This window comes from Barbus barbus, assembly GCF_936440315.1.
Source record: "Barbus barbus genome assembly, chromosome: 18".
Classification (NCBI taxonomy): domain Eukaryota; kingdom Metazoa; phylum Chordata; class Actinopteri; order Cypriniformes; family Cyprinidae; genus Barbus; species Barbus barbus.
Genome location: NC_136746.1, coordinates 19,915,112 through 19,937,245, shown reverse-complemented (window position 1 = coordinate 19,937,245; position 22,134 = coordinate 19,915,112). Strand labels below are relative to the sequence as shown.

The 22,134-nt window shown below is 37.1% G+C and overlaps 1 protein-coding gene across 1 annotated transcript; it reads right to left on the bottom strand.

Moving 5' to 3' along the window:
• Nucleotides 1-2,861: 2,861 nt before the first annotated feature.
• Nucleotides 2,862-5,115, bottom strand: LOC306884055 (homeobox protein SIX6-like). The gene is made up of 2 exons (XM_079439696.1): nucleotides 4,355-5,115; nucleotides 2,862-3,510 (listed from the first exon to the last, which is right to left on the bottom strand). Exons 1-2 carry the CDS (start codon nucleotides 4,924-4,926, stop codon nucleotides 3,345-3,347), a joined length of 738 nt encoding a protein of 245 aa, XP_079295822.1. The 5' UTR covers nucleotides 4,927-5,115; the 3' UTR covers nucleotides 2,862-3,344.
• Nucleotides 5,116-22,134: the final 17,019 nt, after the last annotated feature.

Below are 22,134 nucleotides of genomic sequence, written 5' to 3'. Positions count from 1 at the left end.
GGTCAAAAACAGCTGAAGCACTCCTCAAAATCTTCTTCAGTGTTTAGCAGAATAAACGACGTGAAGTTGACAGAATTTTATTTAAGAGTATACTTTACGGTTGCTTAGGATCATGAAGTAGATTTAAAATGATAAAATGTCGTTCAAATAAATATACAGAAAGCAAGGCAAGAAAAGTGTAAATTGTGGGCGAGAAGAGTGTTCCTGCCGTGTAGCTGTCCACGGTGCTGAATGCGATTCTGTTAATGACTTATTTTCGTGTGAGGATTTCTGAGACATCCAGAGTCTGTAGACGTCCATGTAGGTTTAGTCTGTCTGTATAGCTACCTCAAATAGCCGAATGATCTTTCAAATGCAACTAGACCAGCATCATTTCTTGGCGCAACTCTTCCGTGCACACTCCACCCATACAGTAACTAATACACTTGCCCATCATGAAACAGCTTTCTCCGTTCTAGGACAGAAATATGAAAACTTTGTATTGTGAGGCACTTTTATAATGAACTATGCTACTTTTTTGTAAGTGGCTTTGGAAGAAAGCGCCTAACGCCATGCTAAATAGATAAACGCACACTTATAATTTATTCACATCACACATTTTTACAGAGGCGAGTTATGATTCTTGATTTGTGGTATTTGTTTCAATTTGATGATGCAGGGCATCTGTCCTCCAGGTATAAAGGCCACTGAGCAGGGTGTCATGCCACGTCACATCTGACCACCAGAGGTCGCAGCCAAAAGCCAAAAGAAAAATATCCAGTTGTGAAACCTGAATAAATATATATAAACGCAAGAAGCAAAGGTGTATTAGACACATTCTACAAAGTAATGACCAAAGACAAACGCACACATACCCTATACATTTCCTATAACTTAGTAGGCCTATATGCTAAAGGATAAAGATTGTGTTTGCTTTATATTTATTCGTTTAGACGCTTTTATCCAGCGTGAATTAAATGGGAGTAATACATGAGCGATATCGTGATTAATTAGTACCATATCGGTGTAACAGAGTTCAGAGGACATTTGCATTTAAAATCAAAAAGGATACTTGGCTATAGTTGAGTTCTCCTAGAAGAAGCTTGCTTTTTTTCGAAAATTGTAATAGATGTTTGCTGTTTGCTTGAAGTAGCTAAATCCAAGTTGTATGTATTGTTTTGATTAAAAAAGTGCAGTTGCAAATTGTTATGCTCCATTCACAGCTCTTTACAAAGACAGACTAACACTAATGCTGAGAGGAATTTAGAGGACTTGTATTTTTTTTATAACAATCCCTACAGGCAGTAATAATAGGAATATGAATAAATGTGTGTACACATCCTTTTCAATTTACTTAATTAAACGTTGCTTAAAACTGTGTATTATGTGTGCTTATTTGAGCCTTTTCTCTCCACCTGCAAAATGATAAACGTATTCGGGTTTTTAGTTCACGAATAACAATTCTCCCGCACTTTGTGGCATCAAAAGGAATCTATTTGTGATGTAAAAATTAGGAATCTTGGCATTTTATTATTATTCATAGATCCATATATGCAGACAGCAAACTCCTCAAATAAATGCCCAGGAACGCCACACACAAGTGAAAAAGAAAGAAAAACTTTGGATTTCTGTACACCACTGGCAACCCAGGCAGAGAGTTTCATGCCGAGGCTTTGGGGAGGGGAAGGCGGGGTGCTTCTTTGTTAGCAAGGCCCTCTCCAACTCGTCATTAGTGCTGATTACCGTTGACCAATTTGACAACCTTATTGACTGCTAAAAAGACTTTTTCATCGTCCCACCCTGCACTCCCCAGCGCTCAAAAGAAACGGAAATTTTCCACCATTCTCTATCCAGTGTTTAAATAAAGCCGTGCTCCTTTCCCTTCCCTTGCTTTGGCTCCTATTTTCTCCTTTTTCTAGGAAGGAACAGTTGGTTTGGCCCCGCCGTTGTTCAGACTGAAAGAAGATTGAAACATACAGCTTGTGCTTTTTATTGGGAGCGTTAATGAATGGCGCGGGTTAAACCCAGGTGCGCGCCGTGAACCCTTCAGGCAGTTTGGAAACAGAGGTGCTGTGTTTTAGCGCCTGCTCCTTCACTCATTTTTCGACACCTTAAGTAGATTTGAGCGTTAAGAATAGCGTGGCAATGCTTTTAAAATATTATGAACTATTTACAAACGTGTATTATTCTTCACAATAAAAATAGCAATTTGGAAGGATATAAAAACCTTTTATCGTTCTCTGGCACTTGCCAAAGAAGAAAAAATACATATAGCCTATAATTTATAAATAATCATAAAAATGATATGAAAAAAATTAAGCACTAATTTGTGATGATTATAGTCTCACGGTCGATTTATGTAAAGCTTTATGCCCACTAGATTAGCCACGTGTGAATTATAGTCATGTTGTGAATTACATATTTAATAAATATAAACAATTTTGAATCGAGAGAAAATTATAGCAAAATGAAAAACAATTTTAAAAAGTATTCATTTATCAACCACCTTTGACAAATGAATTTTCTGCAGCTTGCTTGGGCCACTAGAAGCTTCTATTTAAGCAGGAGATCACAGTTTAGGTTGTGTTGACATCCGGGAGAGCGTCTCGGCCTTTCGCTGACCCTGTGCTGTCAGAGCGCATTACACCACGCGAAGCATTTTAGCCAATTACTGCTCGAGTGTGAGAGCGATTGAGCTCGCAGAGAGGCATTAAAACATACAACATATTTGATCCCCGTCTGTTCTAAATCTGCTCTTCTGGATATAAGATTCACTTTTTTTTCGGGTAGACACGTTAAAAATAAACATGAAAAAAACATTGCATGGCTCAATTTTACACCAGAAACACTGGAATAAATGTAAAAAATACCGTTGTGAATTTGCGATCGTTACTTAATTCAAAAGTGATTTTATTTTTATTTAATTTTTTTTTAAATCATTTTTTTCCAGAAATTTCAAGACGCGCAGCATTACGCACAACAAAAATGATAATAAAAAGCACACAAATAAAGGGCCTAGGGCCCGATGATATTTTAAATAAGTAAATAAACATCGTTTATATATTAAAAAAGACAAGTGCACATTAAAACATTATTCAGTCTTTTCATGATAAAGCACGCACACATACAACAATAGGTTCGGCCCTCAGACACTGAAGATTTTTTCGAAAACTCCCACCTGTCTTCATGAGAAGCACTGCGCATTTTGTTGATCACATCAACGATTGGAAAATTAAATTGTGACGCTTTTTTCCATCCTTCATTTTAGCCTCTCTCTCTCGGCCGGTTGCAGGCACTAAAGTTTTGTTGTTGTTGTTAGATTGTCTCTTACAGTTCTCCTGTTTGCTCTTTTGAAGCCTGTCACGTTAGATGTCACATTCACTGTCGCTGGAGGTGATGGAGATGGCGGAGGTGGCGGCCTTGCTCGAGAGACTGACTTCTGGGCTTGAGGCGGGACCCAGGCGGTCCACTGTGGTGTCATCGTCCCCCAGCGATCGGACCGAGCCACCGGACAGAACCTGCTGCTGTATCCTGCAGGGGTGAAAAGAGCCAAAATGTCAATGAGGATACATCGACATTCATAGCTTACAGTGGAGACAGTGGATATAAAAGAAATATCCTCGTCTCTCTGATGCATAAATTACAGAAATATCTGGTTAAGTTAATCAGTCTTGTATTAAGACTGAATTGTCAACCTATATTTATTAAACACAGCATTTACACCTCTTATTTGAGTGTGGGGAAACTACAAAAATCTTTTGACGATGATATGCTGTTAAAGCTGTCAAAAACATTTCAGATTGTAAGAACATTTGCATGAGCTAAAATCAAATAGTGTCTGTTTAGACAAAATAAACTTTTCTTATAGCATAACATAGCTTCAATACTGTATGTTAATTATAAACAAAGATTGTAGGTTATGTAACATATTGTCTAAGGCAGTACAACAAAAATAGTTGATAGAAATTTATGTTGCAGCATAAAAACAAACAATGAATTACAGAATTTAAAGCATGCTGTCAATTTAACAATCTGTTTAAGCGAGGTTTTTAAGCTTCCAAACCCAGAGAAAATATTTGTTACGATATCTATAATGTAGTATTTTTTTAATCATAAATCATCCCGGAATGAAAGCTCATCCATCAGCAGAGATATGTAAAATAATTAGTACATTTTGGTAATATGTGAACAAAAGGCGCTTTGCCAATATCTACACTAATTGGATATTAATTTTAAGTGAAATAACGCAAGAAACTCCAAAGATTTTTTTCAAGATAATAATAACTAAAGATAACGACAATATAATAAATTATAAAAGCGAAGATCATTTGCACATGCTTAGCGCCTTTATGCAGTTCAGTGGAGATCTCTATACCTGTTCTTGGCCGCTGCCGCCCGGTCTCTCTGCCTCCGGTTTTTAAACCAGTTGCCCACTTGTGTGGGTGTAAGTCCAGTCGCTTGCGCCAGCTCTCTTTTTTTGCTCGGGTTCGGGTAAGGGTCCTGCAGGTACCACTCTCTCAAGAGATGCCGCGTCCTCTCCTTGAAGCAGTGAGTTTTCTGTTCGCCGTCCCATATCGTCCGAGGCAGTGGAAACTTCTTTCGGACGCGGTACTTGTCCACGGGTCCTAAGGGACGCCCACGGAGTTTCTCAGCCTCCTGGTAGTGCGCCTCGAGCCAGAGCGCCTGCAGCTTCGCGTGTGAGTCCTTTGTGAATTTGTGGTTCTCTAGTATGTGGTAGAGCTCGCGGAAGTTTCCCGCGTGAAAGGCCACGACTGCCCGCGCGCGCAGAACAGACTCGTTTTTCCCGAGTACTTCGCAGGCGGACGGCGCCACCGGGAGTGACCAGAGGAAGCGGCCCAGCCTCTCCACGTCGCCGCTCTCCTCGAGCGTCTCGCAGACCCCCGCGACCTGCTGGGGGCTGAAATTCAAGATGGGCAGCTGGAACATGGAGACTGCAATCTCTATCTTCTTTTGGTTCTCCTGTCTGGTGTTGCTCCTCGATCGTCTCGCCCGTCTTTTTATTCAGCGGGTCTGTCAGAAAACGGCAAAAGTTAACCAAACGAGCTGAGGAGCGATGCCGTGCGGCAGGCTCAAGCAGCCTGAACGGCAAAATCTCTTCTTTGATTGAGTGTGAGCATAAAAAACTGAAAGCAAGGTGTTTTCTGAGGAGCAAAATAAAAGAACATTTAGCCCCTGCTGCCGATATTCTATTAGACTTGTCAGATTGGCTGCCTGGTTGCCATGGACACACGTCAATCACTGTCAGGTTTGCCAATCATGCGTGAAGCAGCACCAGATTTCAGCACCACCCAGCGCGCAACAGCGCCTTTCACTGAAAACGTCAAAGCGTCATTTTGACCTTTACGTTTGTGCTCAGAGACGCTGAATGTAATATTGTCATTTGCTAGAAATCTGGAAGCAACCCCCTCTGAGTCGTCGATAAAACGATAGGAAAGAGTGTCTGTTAAAATACAGAACGCATTGAAAGACATTAGTAAGACTTTCTATGAAAAGTATAAATAATTACAAATGATTGCCTATTCAAAAAAAAAAAAAAAACAAAAAAAAAAAACACGATTTATCTTTCGAAAACGTAGCTCATTTCTGTGGCGTTTCCATGTTTAGGACCTCGGAAATAAAGTGCCAAACATGTAATCATTGTATAACTATAGATGTTTAAAAATAATTTTAATGAGGAAAGTGTTCTCATTAAAAAAAAAAAACACCATGCGACATGCAGTACTATTCCACACAAATAACAAAATTAAAAGATTTACCTACCATAAGCTGTCATCTCTATATGCACATTTCGTCAGAAAGAAAAAAACTGTCAGGATATAGACACAAATGTGTTGAAAATGTGGGTAGCACATCTTGTCATGCATGAAATACCTATCGGGATGAATTGGCACCATGGTTAACACATCTTGTGCGGCAGGACTAACTCACAACGTTAACCTAAACATTACAAATGATGCGTATATAACGCTATCCTGGTAAGTAGGTCCAGTTTTCAGTACACCTCTCCTCTGTTTTAAAATCGCTCAGTTTGTCTTGCGCACGCTTAAATGATAGGTGGTTGGAAGTGTCCGGTCCCATTAAGGCATGCCTCGTTTCAAAGGTAATGTTCAGTCTGACGGAAGGGCCTGATATTATTTTCACAGATACTCAAGTTCAACTAAAAGTGCTTTTTGCATGTTTTATATGAAGGAGGATGCAGGCAGGTTCAGGAACTTGTTTTTCTTTTGTCTCAGCATAGGGAGCTGTTGTCATGATGCGCTTCGGGATCAGAATGGCCATAGGATTATAATACACCTCATCTATTAATATTAAATACATGCATGCGTTTAACCTTTTTTAACTGGCATCCTGAACTCATATTTGACAGGAAACCAAATGCCAATGAACAAAATGTTATTATATAATACCTTTGTCTTCACGAACTTATCATTTTTTGTAATGTAAAGTGATTGAGCACAGTCATATCAGAATGACAGATTGTCAAAAATAGACCACACAAAGATATCCAGCCTATTTTAATGCAGGCGGAGGATCTTAGAGTGTTTGGCAACAGTGTTAATCAATTATCCATAGGCTCGAGCAGGTTAACGCTATACAGTAATGGCGTGACAGTTGGCCATAATGAGAGGTAGACACAGTAAAACGATTAAAGCCATGTAATGAGATTTAATCCATCTCATTACAGTTTTTAACGCCGACCACTAAAATGACTAAAAACAAAGGATTTGCGACCCCATGCACATGCGCCATGGAGACAGGGTTTGGGGAAACCATTGGATGAGCGGCAGTGCTGAAATATTCAGAGTTCTGTAAATATTTCATACTGTAACCTCAACATAGGGAATATTTTTCTACTAAGTCACCCAGTAAATAATACATGGCTTTTGATATCATTCCAAGACTCTAGTCAAAAAATAATGACTTTAAAAACACGGACTTTGTAAGGGAGGTTGTAGTGTGAGGTTGTGTTGTCCAACAATCCATTACTCTTAAAATAACCCTCATTTCACATGGACAAAATGTTTTCAAACAACCATTGTCCCTGCTTAAAAAAAAAAAGAGACATTCAGGCATGCAGTTATCGCAGAAGGAGACACGTTTGTTCCGCTCCTCGCTTTCGCTTGTGCTCCGTAACTTTAGTGGCGAAATGACACCGAGTCATGGCAAAGCGCGAGCCAGGGATGCAGCGCGCACGAGCTGAATAATAAGGATTGCACACATAATGTAATGCCTGACACCGCTATCCCTGAACGAATGACAGAGAAATAGAGAGAGAGAGAGAGAGAGAGAGAGTAAAGATAAGGAGTGACACTCATACAAAGAGTTCTGTTATCTGCTTGTTCTCTGATACAACACGCAGACACACAAACCAGGCTTGATAAGCCACAAATTCTTTCAATTCTTCATTTTTAACCTCCACAGAAATAAAGCAAGTTAGCATAACGTTGCATTCACCTATAAAATAGCGACATTTCTGCATTTATCTGATGCTTTCATCCAAAGTGACTTTTAAGGTACGATGCATTTAAGATCAAGATCCTGAGAATCAAACCCATGACCTTGGTGTTGCTAGCGCCATGTTCTACTATTTAGATACAGGAATATTTAAACATGAATATAACATGAATAACATAAAATATACAACATGTAAAACAAACATTAAAGATATCTGACTATATTATTCCCTTACAAACCAAAAGTGAAGGTTTTGCACAATGTTAGAGCATACTAAGTGAAGAAGCTTGTCTACTGAGTCAGAGAGCGGATGAAAGATAACAAGTGTCTACAGTGCAGTTTAACCATCCCTGTGAAAATCATAAAAAAAGAGAAAAAAAGTAGGCACTAGTTCCTCAGAATCTTCTGGAGAACCTCTAGGTACACTTTTGGGAAACGTACAAACCTGAGCTCAAAAGGTCCATGCAATAACTCTAAATACAGTTCCTCCTCTAACCCCTTCACAAGAGAAAGACTTTGAAAATATATACTGTATGTATAGTGAAGTTACTTGAATAAGCAACAGGTTAGTGTGGCAGTCGGGCAACCACATATATATTGCTTTTAGTATCTTTTCATCTTTACAGTGGCATAATTATTATATATAATGATTTGCTTATTTTCATGCATTACACATAATGCTCCATTGTTATGGGTCCTAATTTATCAATTTTAACAATGGCAAGAGATTTTTGCATTTTATAACTGTATAACTTAAACAGACAGAGGCCTCTGTTCTTCATTCAAGATGCATCAGCTCTGGAGGGAAACCTCTGTTGGATTCAAACACATACTCTGCTGTTCAGTAGTTTGGGGTCAGTAAGATATATTTTTAAATAATACTTTTATGCAGCAAGAATGCATTATGTTGATCTAAAGTGACAGTAAAGACATTTATAAATAATGTTGCAAAATATTTCCATTTCAAATGTTCTTTTCAACTTTCTATTCATCAAAGTATCTTGAAGAAATGTATTATGGTTTCCACAAAAATATTAAGCAGCACAACCATTTCAGTAATGCTTTAAAATAAATTAATACTTTTATTCAGCAAGGTGACAGGACAAAATGTAAGATTTCCACAGAAATATTAAGCAGCACAACTGTTTTCAACATTGATAATAATTAAAAATGTTTCTTGAGCAGCAAATCGCATATTAGAATGATTTCTGAAGGATAATGTGACACTGCAGTAATGGCTACTGACAATTCAGCTTTGCATCACAGGAATAAATTACATTTTAGTACAAGTTATTACTGCCACCATTCTGCATACCGGAGGCCTTTTGAAACCATGTTCAAATGCCATCCGCTTTGTTGTCCTCTCAGCTGGTTGAGGCCGAACGCTGGATAACTCCCATAGGCCAGGGATTTACGTTCTAATTAAGATATCATGTCTGGCAGAGCTGGGCTTGCTAAGACTCCACTGGCCCAGATAATAGCAAACGAATGAGGGATTCGATTCAATTAAATAAAGTCTTTGCTTGCTTTAATACATAGACAAACCAGATGAGTTACAGGCCTCTGTGAGTGTGTGGGCGTGTCCTTATGACAGATCGATGTCCAGCCATGGCATTGTCCCGTTTGGATGTAATCTGGGATTTGTGGTAACAGAGAAGACCTCTTATCCTATGACCCTTCTGGCTTATCCCGCTCCCTCTCTCTCTCTCTCTCTGTTATCCAGCAGCAGGACAGGGATAACACAACAGGATCCCTCAGACATCCGGTTTATTTTTTTATCATTCAGTTTGTCATTTTCTAACAGTCTTATGCTATAAAATATATTGCGACTACATAATTTCAAAATAATATAGATATGTGACTACATCCACACACGCCCCAAAAGGCAGACACAAACATAGACACTTTCATGAGCGCAAATGTATTCAGTCTGGGTACAAAAAAGTGTCACAAACTATGCACAAGTCGCTATTGTTACTTACTAATAATTAGCATTTTGATTTGCATTACACAAATTAAACACCAACAAAACAACAACCCTTGGCTTTTAAATGCAATATCTAGTCCATCACAGACAAAAATGAGACAGCCATTTTTGGTCTACATTAACTGTTACCTAGCAACCAAAAACACCAGGAGAAGCTCCACTTACCCCTGATCTGAAAACCAGTGCTCAGTCACCACGCTTGTATGACTTATGCTGACGTACGGGGTCTTCATATCTTTGCTTTTGTCTTGAAAAATATAAAGGATTTTTTTTCGTTCTAATGGACTAAAAAGACTGATTCAATGAAATTAATGAATTTAGACAAGCTAATAATCTACCAACAACACATTTGTATCTAATTATGCACTAATTGTGAAGAAATAGCTTACAAATCACACAAAAAAAGTGTTGTAAATTCAGAACAAAACAGCTAAGTGTCTGAGCATCTAAAGAGTCCTACTAAAAGACATCAGTTACTGTTTTAATATAATACTGATAGTAAAAGGCACTTCATATAGTCTGCAGAGTCAGTTTAGTCTGATCTGAAGCTCATTGATTCATTTCTTTATCTCATTCTGGCAACTGCCAAAACTATAAGAAACATTTACACACGCACAAGGCTAATGACCACTATACACTTCAATGTGCAGGATGTCCAGCAAAAAGCTTTTAACAGAAATCTGACGAACCACACATAAGCTCGAACATGCTACATTATGGTTTTTGGTAACTGCAACTGACTCATTTATTTTATTTATTTATTTTTTCACCAACTAATTAATAAAAACTTCATGAAAAATGTATTCTCAAAATCTATAAGGAACCATCCTAAAGGCAGAAGAGATTAACAGAGAACTTTCTTTAGGAGTATTAACAGACCATCTGATGCATATATAATCTATAAAATGTTTCTCATATGTTTGGACATCTTCTATGGACTGCTGTAACATTATTTTAATATTTTTCCCCACGTCTGTCTATTATTGTAGTAAATTTTTATGCCCACACTCTAAATAAAAATGGTGCTATATAGCACTAAAAGTGGTTCTTGGCTCGTAATCATAGTTGAACCACTTTTGGTGCTTTGTCAAAGAACTGGTGAAGGACCACTGTAGCACCGAGATAACTGGTGATGGACCACTGTAGCACCAAGAGTTACAGCACCAAAAGTGGTTCCCCTATGATTACGAGCCAAAGAACCACTATTAGTGCTATATAGCACCATTTTTTAGAGTGCATTTCCATATAAAAACTATAAATACAAATATAAAAATAATAAGTTTAATTTTAGTTTAAAATAAGAAATAAAGCCACATTGTGAGATATAAAGTTCAATAATAATAATACAAATTAGATATAAAAAGTTATAATAATAATAGTACTATGATTATATACTATGATTATATACTATTATATACTTTTTAATTGTTTTTCTTTATCTAAAAAGTTTGGGCAGAACTTAATAAAACATAGTATAATAGTTTGTTCACAAACCACCTTGTGACATGAAAAGCATTAATACATTAATAAAAGATGAGATGTGAAACTATCCAGAAGCATGCTGATAAGTCATTGCACTGTATGATCTCTAAAGTAATGCATTCGATTAAACAGGGCCACATAACAGTCAGACATATGGATGTCTGATGCTGCTGCGCTTTTCAGATAAATAAATCATCTCCGCCTCTGCCGCCGTACATGCTGAATGCCTTCTGATAGTAGATAAACAGACTTTTCTGTTGCTGAATGAGCTCAACAACACAGCTTACAGACTGTGTGTGTGTTGATGACAAGGTCAGCTGTGTGTGTGTGTGTGTGTGTGTCAGGAGGATGTTTACGGCTGGGCATGATCTCTGTACTCAGGGCGTATGTCAAATGCCAATCTGACACTTTTGATTTTCATGAGAAAGATCTGGAAACTGCATGAGTGTGTGCTAGAGAGCCACACAGACTTGGTTGTCTCAAGGCAGATCATTCACTGGTCATTGGTGACCGGTATGTGTCCAAGTTACTGAGCTAAAGGAGAAGAGACAAAGAGAAACAGGTCATCTCTCTAAGAAATTACTACATGTGTGTGTGTGGCAGTGATGATGCAGTGATTCTGACAACTAGTGACAGCAGAGACTCATCTCACTTTGACTCCCAGCAGGCACACACACACACAGCAGTGAGTAAGTGTGGCTTGTGGCTGCACTAGGTCTTCCGATCGTCTGCTCTCTGTCCTCTGAGAGCAGTCAGGGGATGGTGCTGTGCTGTGATACTCTTGCAGTGAGTGACTCATAAATCTGAGATCAAGCCTTAAGCCCCGGAGCAAAAAAACAATGTACTAGATTTAGCTTTTCTCTGTCTCACTATCAGTAGCTCTCCTGTACGTAAACAGGGTTGGTCTTTAGTTGAGTGAGTTTGTCCAAGACAGTTTATCCTCGTAAAGAAATACAGGTTAATCTTTTTACCCAATCAGCAAAAAAGACAAAGCCATCTGTTATGGGGTTATTTTAAAGTTCAGCAATCACTTAACAATGCCATTACCCAAAAATACGCATGTTTGTTTTTGTGTCTTGGCGGAGACTTTCCATTGACTTCTGCTGAGACAATGATATTTTCTCTCTCTTAAACTGAAATAAAGAAGATGATGATGAGAAAATTAAGTTACAGGTGTTCGTAATATTATGAATGATTTTTTTTTTAATAAAAATTTGAAAAACGTTTTGGGTCATTTCCATTGTTTTAAAAATAATCTAATTAGAATAAACGCTATTCTTTTGAACTTTGTATTCATCAAAGCATATTGAAAAAAAAAATCATGATTTTCACAAAAATATATAAAAAAAAAAATTTAAATTAGGCTTTGCCACCCAAAGAGTAAATTACATGTTATAGCATTGAAGTAGAAAATAGTTATTTTAAATTGTAATAATCTTTCATTTTATTACTGATTTGACTGTTTTGATTAAATAAATGCCTCCTTGGTGAGCATAAAAGTGAGCATGAAATTTTTCTTTCAAAAACATAAAATAAATATTCCACAAAAATATAGAGATATGAAACTAGCACATCAATAGAGGTAATAGTTTGCCTGGGACAAAGGTCAATTTTATACATTATATACACAAATAAGTGAATAGAGATTGAGCTTTCATTCAGAATTAAGTATTTCAGTAACAAATGAGACAGAATTCAGTATCGATGACCCTAATGTTATTCTGGTTCTATGTTTCCTTGTGAATCTATTCAATCAGTAAAACATTTCAGAAAGACAGGTTTTAGCTTTAAAAACCAGGCCCTGACTTGAGCACTTGTCTGTCAGTCACCTAGCAACAAGTCCTTCCGATAAATGCACCATCCTGCTGTCTCTCTCTCAGCTTCCCGGCCTGCTGAGAAGGGTCTGAGTCTATGTGTGTGTGTGTGTGTGTGTGGAGTGTTTTGGGGGGCTGTCGAGTTCACGGTACTCTACTCCCTATTGACCAGGAAGTCCTTTCTCTGAGCAACGCACAATACCAACAGAGACAAAGCAGCCAGGAAAGAGGACAGTCCCTGAAAAACACTCACACATAGAGTCTCTCTCACAATCATACGGACGCTCTCGCGTAAGAGGCACATTTCAAGGAAACACAGGCATACACATACACAAAAACTGCAGACCTCCCCAAAAACATGGGGGCCTCTGCCTTTGTCTGGCAGCCTAATGAAAATGATGTTCTTTTTCTATTTGGAGCTTGTTAAGGCTCACAGACTCTTTCACTTTGCTCCGGCTCTCACTCCACACCCCCACCTGCCCTCCGTACACGGAGGCGAAGGCAAATACCGCGGAACAGATGAGGACGCTTCCTTATGTGTGTGTGTGGGTGATGCTTTTTCAGAATAAAGCGTTCTGTGACAAAAAGGAAATATATACACACACCTCGAGATCAGATGGTGCGAATCAGCCGAGCACGTTTGACTGTTCTGAAATCTCAACACACATAATCGCGTGTACATAGACAGACACTTGAAAAATGTCAATGATGCTTGTAGTTTCAGGAGGAACAAATATTTTGAATAGGCTAGCCTATATGATTCACATATATCGAATAAAAATATAACAGAGTCTATCAACAAGTCTCTTGAAGATGCGTCCCCTTCCGTTCTGGTGAAAGGACAGAGTATAAATAGCGTGGAGATATCTTACTATTACTTCCTGTATACATAGGAATGTCAGTGGCCTGTAGCAGAACCACGTTTTAATAAAGAAAAAAAGTCAATTTGGATTCTTAGAAACAAGTAAACCTCTGGAAAAGAATCGCAGATCTCCTAACCTTTCTGACTTAAGTATTAATGCTCTTCGCTGCGGCTTCTGACCTTGACTGTCCACACCAGAATACGGTTTCATTTTAGATTTGCTGTCATTTTGACCAGTGACCCACGCAGATACATACCAGGGAAGTACATAACAGAGATGGCATACACAGTGATGAAAGGAATGTTTCTGAGGTGAAGGCCACTCAGCGTATAAGCAAAGCTATGGTCAGTTATGGGCTTTAATAAAGGCTGCTGAAGACATTTTAACAGAGCATGGCTGATGGATGTTTTTTATCCATTACATAAAAAAATTCCTTCTGTTTTGGATCCATAACAAATATTTACTACAGTTATTTCTGATATTTCTGAGGCACCCAAATGCTCACAGTGGAGAAAAAAATCTTTATGTTGGGCTCTGCGTTGGTGATAAGACTATTTTAACACATTAAGGGTCTAAAATGGGAATACTTTGTCATTCTTGTTATCTGGGGATTCCAAGAAAGATCTAATCCCCAACATTCCCATCATGTTTATGTTGTTTCAGAGCTTTACAACCAAGACGGCTTAATTAGAGAGATTAGATCTCAACCTGCTTCGACCTGCTTCTAATGTGCCAACAACACCTGACAGTATGACAACCATAAACTTCATGGCAAAATTCATCAGAGTAAACGATATAACAAAAGGATCAAATTCATCAGTGAGTGCAAAAACTCCCTAAAACTAACAAGTTGATTTCTGGGTTCTAAAAGGTAGGCCTGTACAGAAATTATTTAGATTTGCATGCCTACTGTTATCCATCTTGAGCATTTAAACTTTCAATTTTAAAGCAATATTTCTAAAAAAAAAAAAAAAAATTAAAAATATTGTTGCTGAATGAGCTATATAAAATGTACATAATTTGGTCAAATTAGTTTGTCACGTGTGTTAAATAATATTATCATAAAAGCTTTTATTATATTTAAATCTGCTCAACCTTCAGAAACAAAATATTCTGCACATTTATAAATTGTATATGCTACATAAACCATTAGGCCACACTACAAGTAACCTGAAAAAATAAAGAAAAACCATGAACTTAATAAAGTTAATGTTAAAAACATTAACCAAATATTAGAAGAAAAAGAAAAAACCAACAGAAATATCAAGTTGTCAACAAACTGAGAAAAACAGATGAGTAGATTTGACCTCTAATAAGAAGTAACCACATAATAATAATTAGGCTAATAAAAGTAATTTTTCTGATTGTCAAAAAGATTCAGTCAAACAGACTGAAGTGTAGAGAAGCGGCTACATTGATGTTTTGGAGCTAGATGGCCATCAAAACAATTCATTATCATTTTGACAAGAACCTCTCTATCGTTTACCATTATTAGTACTTCTTCTACTGTAAAGCCTGGTCAGGCCTGATAGATATGCTGAATGCAGATCTGCTCAAAATGTTCACAAAAAAAATCTCTTCATAACTAAATTCACAGAGGCCTATGCGGTCAAATTAAACGATTTAACAGACAAATCAAATTATTATGCAACAAATTTATCTAAAACATTATTTCTTACCTTAACAACAAACTGGGCTCTCTCACTCTTCATACTTTAATACGGAAAGTGCTTTGAATGTGCATGTCTGCTTCACTCAGAATGGTAATTAGAGGCGGTTGAACTGCGAGCCGTAAATCAACAACCTTCAAGTAGAAAAACGTCCTCTTCATAATTGGGCACCGCGCTATTGTGAGCCGCGGGGGTCTGTCAGACCACCCAAAGTAGCGCTTCCTCCCTCCGGGCTGCTGTGGGACAATAGCGGGCCACTCGAACCGGCCACGCACGGGAACACTAGAATGAGGCCTGACAAGAAACAAGAAGTCTTTGCCACTTATTAAAATGTTTCAGTATCGTGCTGTCCATTGAAATAAATAAACAAATAAAAATTAACATTTCGTTTTTATTCTGATCTTTTTCTCTAGAAAAGTTGAAAAAGTTTAAAAAAAAAAAGAAACATGCACATAAAAGAGTAATTAAAAAGGTCAGAGTGATTTAAACTAAAGTATTCAACAAATTTTTAATAAACTTTCATTTTTGAATCAGACTTTTACGAGCTGCTAAAAGGTTTTCTAAAATATTAGTTATTTTTCTTAATGAATAATTAATCTGCTTCTTCATGAATAGGCCATACCAGAAAAATTAAAAACATTCTAAAAGATATGAGGTGAGCCCCCCCCCACCAATAATCCGGCCTCACCAAACATTCCAAAGCGAAAAGCAAAAGCCCTGTGGTGAATTATTCCCTGCAGGCAAATTAAATCACCTTTGACTATAAGAACATATTCTAAAAATTCACATTTAAAGTTGCTGAATTGAAGGTGAAGTTGAGTTCACCTCCTGGATCCATTGAAGCCACAACCCGAAATAATTGCTGCCCTGTTCTATTGAATTCAAATTTTATAGTATTTGCCTGTCGATTAAACCAAAACAACAGGGTTTTGAGAGACAAATTCAAAAGACATCTCCAGTGCTGAAAAGTATATTTAATAAGGAATCTATATTAACAATACAGTTAAATCTATATGGCCACGCAAACAGCGTGTCAGGTGACTTTAATGAATGCGTGTCCTTCACCTGCATGCTCTGGAAACAGATGACAAGTAAAAAGAAAGTCGCAGAGCTTTACTGGTTCATTCCTGCCATGTGACCGGCTGTGTAAATGTTATACAAACTTCATATTAACTGCATTCAGCCCTGACTGAAAATTATATTAACCTGGAATAAAACTTTACTAACATATAGGAGGTATAAGTGGTCCAGTGACAAAACTTACCCCACAAGCTCACATCCAAAATGACTTAGAGGGGAACGCATTACTACTGGCTTCTCAAATATGTCATTTAATAATACATGGTTATTGTTAGACAAAATTATACACGTGATTTTATACATGTAAGACACGTTTTAGAGCCATACAAATTTGCTTAAATTATTTTAGCTGCTATGTAGGAAACTTACTCTAATAATGGAAAAAGTTTCAGAAATGATTATTGATAAGCTTACCCATTTTCTTATGCAGCTCTCAGTCACATGAACGATGGATGCTTCTTATTACATTATGCAGTATAGATCAGGAACACAAAACTTAGCCACAAGTTCTCCCATCCAGTGATTCGATGTCTGTTTTATTATGTAGAGCAGAAAGCTAGTCAGAAACATGATTAATATTACAAATTATATCCTGAACTCCAAACATAAGAGGGTTTTTAGTATCACTACAATTAAATTTTAAGTCAAACTTTCACTTCTGTTAGTTACTAAGTGCCTTTAGAAAAAGCATCAGCTAAAAGACTAATTATTATACTATTTAATAATTATTACTAATTATATCTTATTAAAGTGAGAAATCTAGCAAGGTTCACTTCCACGTGCATTATGAGAGAATGAACTATTTTTGTTTAAAAATAGCCTAAGTATAATACTATTACAAATTCTATATAATTGTATCTAAATTGATCATTTTGCCAGTGTACGTTACGAACATTCTATCTGCAATCCAGTTTGTCCACGTTGTCCTCTCTTCTTATTTTTACTTCCTTGCAGTTATTTTCTGAATTCCGTCTTTGTGTCTCTGTTGGCTCAAGAATCATACCAGGCAGGATGTCTTCACAGTGCGCTATTTACATATTTACCAACAAGCCCTTACGCTCTCGTGTATAATGCCAAATCATCTCTCCCTCTATTTTTTTTCCTTCTCTCTGCCACATCCCCTCTTCCAAATGGCAAACGGAAGCAGAAGACATCCCACTGTGCAACTGAAAGACAAACTTAAAGCACCATTGTCGCTGGTCAAAGTGGCACCTGTTCAACAAGGGAAAAAAAAGACAGACAGAGAGAAGGAGAGAGAGGGGTAGGCAGTCTCATACAAAATCCAGCATTGTGTATGAATCAAGAGCCATTACGAGTCACATAAAAATCTATGAAAGTTCATTTAATAACACACGGTCTGACAGGATTCGTCTCCTCATTTTCTATCTTTGCTCTTGTGAGAGACACTTTCCTACAGCCATCGAGCATGAGATGCCACTTTAATCTGCAACTGAGAGCTGATATATGGTCTATGCGTGCGTCTGACTTGAAATGCCACGATGAGGGAACTTCACACCTCAGGGTGTCAGTAACACCGAACAGTGACCTTTACTGAGAATCACATTCACCCTGAGAGTGTGTGTGTATACTGTAAACTGAATACATGCAGTTGTTACCTAAAGGATCTCTATCTACCTAATATGACTCCTAGAATGACTTATGTAATTCAATATAGCCAGGAACACACATAATAAGTAATATTGTGGCACGGTGCTGTTTTTAAATCTTTATTAGGTTGTTTTAAATATTCAGCACCATACAGAAGGAAGACAGTCTAGCAGCTCTGACGATGTAAATCGAAGAAGTGATAACTTCACAGATTCTTGAGACATGGGGGGGAAAAAAACAACAAAAAGTATAATATTTTAAATTTTGTTCAACATATTTTGTTGCAATCAGTTTTCTCACAAAGAGTGTTTTTTCACATCATAAAATAGTTCAAAATAGTCAAATATTATCAATATTGATAAATCTAGCATTCACTTCAATAAATTGAAGAATTGAGGCTATTAAATTCTAACCAGCAGTCAGACAAAAGCACCGTATTTTTCTTATTAAACATTAATAAATGTATTAAAAACAGTAGCCAGTTTTTTCGGTGTTGCAAAATATTAAGGACTTTTCAAAATAAAGGAAGTTATTTAAAAATCACAAACAATTATACTTTAAAATTTGCAAGACATTTACCACTTGTGACAGAAAATTGAGTGAAATGAGTGCAATTACTTACAATTACTATTTAAATATATATATATAAAAGACATCAAGTCTGTGTGATGTTGAACTACACACACTGTTATTTCTCTTTATAATCTAATGGCAGGTCAAGTACATTTTGTCCCATGTCTCAAAAATCAGTGGCCTTTAAATCAGAATATGACTTATATGAGAAACTGGAACAGTGTGAGTCTCCACCTGCACTTTGAGTTTAGAATGGAATAAAAAACCTGAATCAACATGACGGCCATCCACTGCTCTAGTGGAGTTATAAAATCACAGCTGGATCCGTCTGTGGCCATCCTGGTTCGTTGTAAAGTAACTGAATCCCTCTGAGGTAATCAGTACCATCAGCACCAATGAAAAGCTCTCTGAAGAGTTTCACTGTGGACTGGTCCCTTCAGAAGCCCCACGTCTCTTCTCTGATGGTTAGGAACTGTGGTGCCGTGTGCTCTCATTACAACACCACAAAGCAGCATCACAACAACCGCCTGCTATCAAACTCAGCAGTTCTCTGCCTGTCGACTGTGTTTCATGCTCTATGAATCATTGTTCCCAGATCGTAGATGCAATAAGAGGGCTGTTCCACACTCATTATAAAGAGGATCTTCTGTTGTTGAAATAATGCCTTTTATAATTTAGAATGCTTTAAGAATTTACTATATATTCGTTTTACATGCAGACAGTCACCTCTCGTGGAAAATGATATATACACTATACTGTTTGGGGTCAGTAAGATTTTTATCAAATAAATTAGTTTTATTTATTTATTTTTAACAAGGATCCATTATATTTTCTCAAATATATACTGTTCTTTTGAACTTTCTATTCATCAAAGAATCATGGAAAACAATGTAACAGTTTCCACCAAAATATTAAGCAGGACAACTGTTTTCAACATTAATGATAATACTAAATGTTTCTTGAGCACCAAATAAGGAAGAAATTACATTTTAAATTATGCTTAAAATAGAAAGTGTTTTTAAATCGTAATACTTCATAATAATACTGTCTTTACTGTATTTTTGATCAAATAAATTATCTTGTGGAGCATAGGAGACACATTCAAAACATTTAAAAAAATGACTGACCCCAAAATTCTGATAGGTAGTACATATGTATATCTTCCTGAAAGAATATGATATATTCAGCGAGACTAAAATTAAGCAAAATCCTAAAAACAACCATCACTGAGACGCAAAACTACTTGTGCGAGTGCTAAACAACAGGATGCTCATTCTCGAGATCTTCTAATTTTATCTTCTCTAAAAAGCATAAGTCTTAAAAGCATAAACAGACAAAAGGAGAGAAGTAAGGAGAAAAGGAGAAAGAAGAAGAGAGGGCTTGTTCTGCATCTAGCTGAAACCTCTGAAGAAAAGGATGTCTGGATCCTGGAGGAGAAGAATAGAGAGAATTGACTACAGAAATGCACATGCCATTTTGACCATAGCACAACCGCATGCTAAGGGTTAAAAAACAAACTCAGCACCCAGTCAAAGCAAATGCATACAAAACTCAAATCTCTACACAGTCAGTTAAAAACACACCCAAGAGCTTTTAATAAGGTTTAAACAAAAAGAGCTCAGCTACATTGTTTCACACAGCAGTGCTCTCCAGTGACTGAGAATGACAGAGGAAGAAAGATATACACACACTGCATACAACAAAATAGTGATAACTGTTGAGAGAAGTATGAAAGAAGAGATACAAAAGAGAACAGAAGTGTAATAGCAGAGTCAATATTATCTGTCTGTTATCGGCTGGCTGAGCTGTTTTGTAGGTCTGTGATGAATCCGTGCAGCTGCAGCAGAAGGATACAACTCTCCCTTGCAAACATTCACATGCATATACAGAATAACAGGAAAACAGACTGCATCGGGTCAACAGCCCTAAAAAGTGTTCAGAAGTCCCCCAAGAGAGAAAAAACACAGTTGTGCCAAAAAGAGAGGCTGTAAACCCCTCTGTGGCGAACAGTCGTCACTTCAGGTTCATCTACTGCTGTCTATAATTATGTTGTGAACAAAAATGCTGTATACAGGCATTGAAAACGTCTCTCCTCAGCATAGCATTACATGACTACATGACACTACATGTACAGATTGCCTGGTTTTTTGGGCAGTCTGAGTGACAGATTTCACAGATAATCGTGTAGAGTACATGATGGGTATAGACTATGATTATTTTTTGACTTCAGACTATGCTTCCATCAAGTCGGAGGATAGCAAACATTTACAACACTTGTTTTCAATTGTCATGTGTCTCTTCTGCGCAAGGTTGTTGTGTTCAAAATGACTTGTAAGTCTAGTGTGGGACCATCCATCGTTTAGAGTAAGATGCCCAGGTTTTTCTCTGTAAACATTCAGCATTTGATTAATGCCAAGTGTTTTAAAATCTATAAAAGTCACATATTCCAGTCGGATCATGGAATGTTGAGAGTTTGGCTTGAAATATTCATGATTTCAAACTCCAACCATTCACATTTGAACACACAAGCCCTTAACCTGCTATCTAAAAGAGTTGTTTTACAGAATTCTGGTTGGTCAATAAAGTGACAATGAATTAGCGTAATAAAACTAATGTTAAAACAAACATTACGTTTCCTTAATCATTTTAAAAAAGCAATAAGGCACTCGAGGCCATGCTGTATTGTTGCTGTACTCGTTCTGTAAAAGGAAGAAATTCATACAGTTTTGGAACAAAAAGAAAAAAGAATACAGATGGAAAGCTACCAGATTTGGGATGACATAAAGGTGAGTAAACGGTAAAAGAATTTTCATTTTTGGGCAAATTATCTCAAATGCATTTCTGTCTTGTAGATCCTAGGTGAATGTTTGCGATTACCATTCAATAGCAGCATTCACTGGTACACATACAAAATGACATTTTATCAGATTTATGGATACTTTAGATTAGATTTGAGAGGATCAGACATTATAATCCATTTCCATTTTGCTATAGCACTTTAATTTTAAGTAGTCTGTTCTTGACTGACTTTGGTTTTAACAGTGGCTTCACTTCATAGTCTCTTCATTCTGAACTGGTTTTGACAGTGGTCTCACTTCATAGTCACTTCCTTTTATCCAACTCACACTGCCCCCACCTGGCTGCTTAAAGACAAAATAGTTAAAAAGTAGAACTTTTCAGATCTACAAAGTAGATGGACTGGCATCACCCAAATATGAACATTAAATGTGACAAGAGTGACTACAATTAAAAGTTTGCCTGAGAAAGTAAACTCCTGTTTCTTGCTTTTTCTGAAATGCAAAAAAAATGTCTCTCATAATTAAAAACAAAGCAATCTTTAAGAGTTCTCAGAAATCTCTCCAATACCAACCACCTTTTTAATTTACCACTGTAAAGTCCAAAAGATTTTGCACAAAAGATGTATATTTGCTTTCCCATTTCAAGACTGATGTCAAAATGAGACATCAATACTCACATTACAAATTCATCAACATATGAAAGGTAAATGAAAATTCTGTTAAATAGAGACCAGCCATTCATCTCTAAAATTAAAGTGTTTTAATAACTTCAAGGACACTGTGGTCAGGCTATAACAAATCACG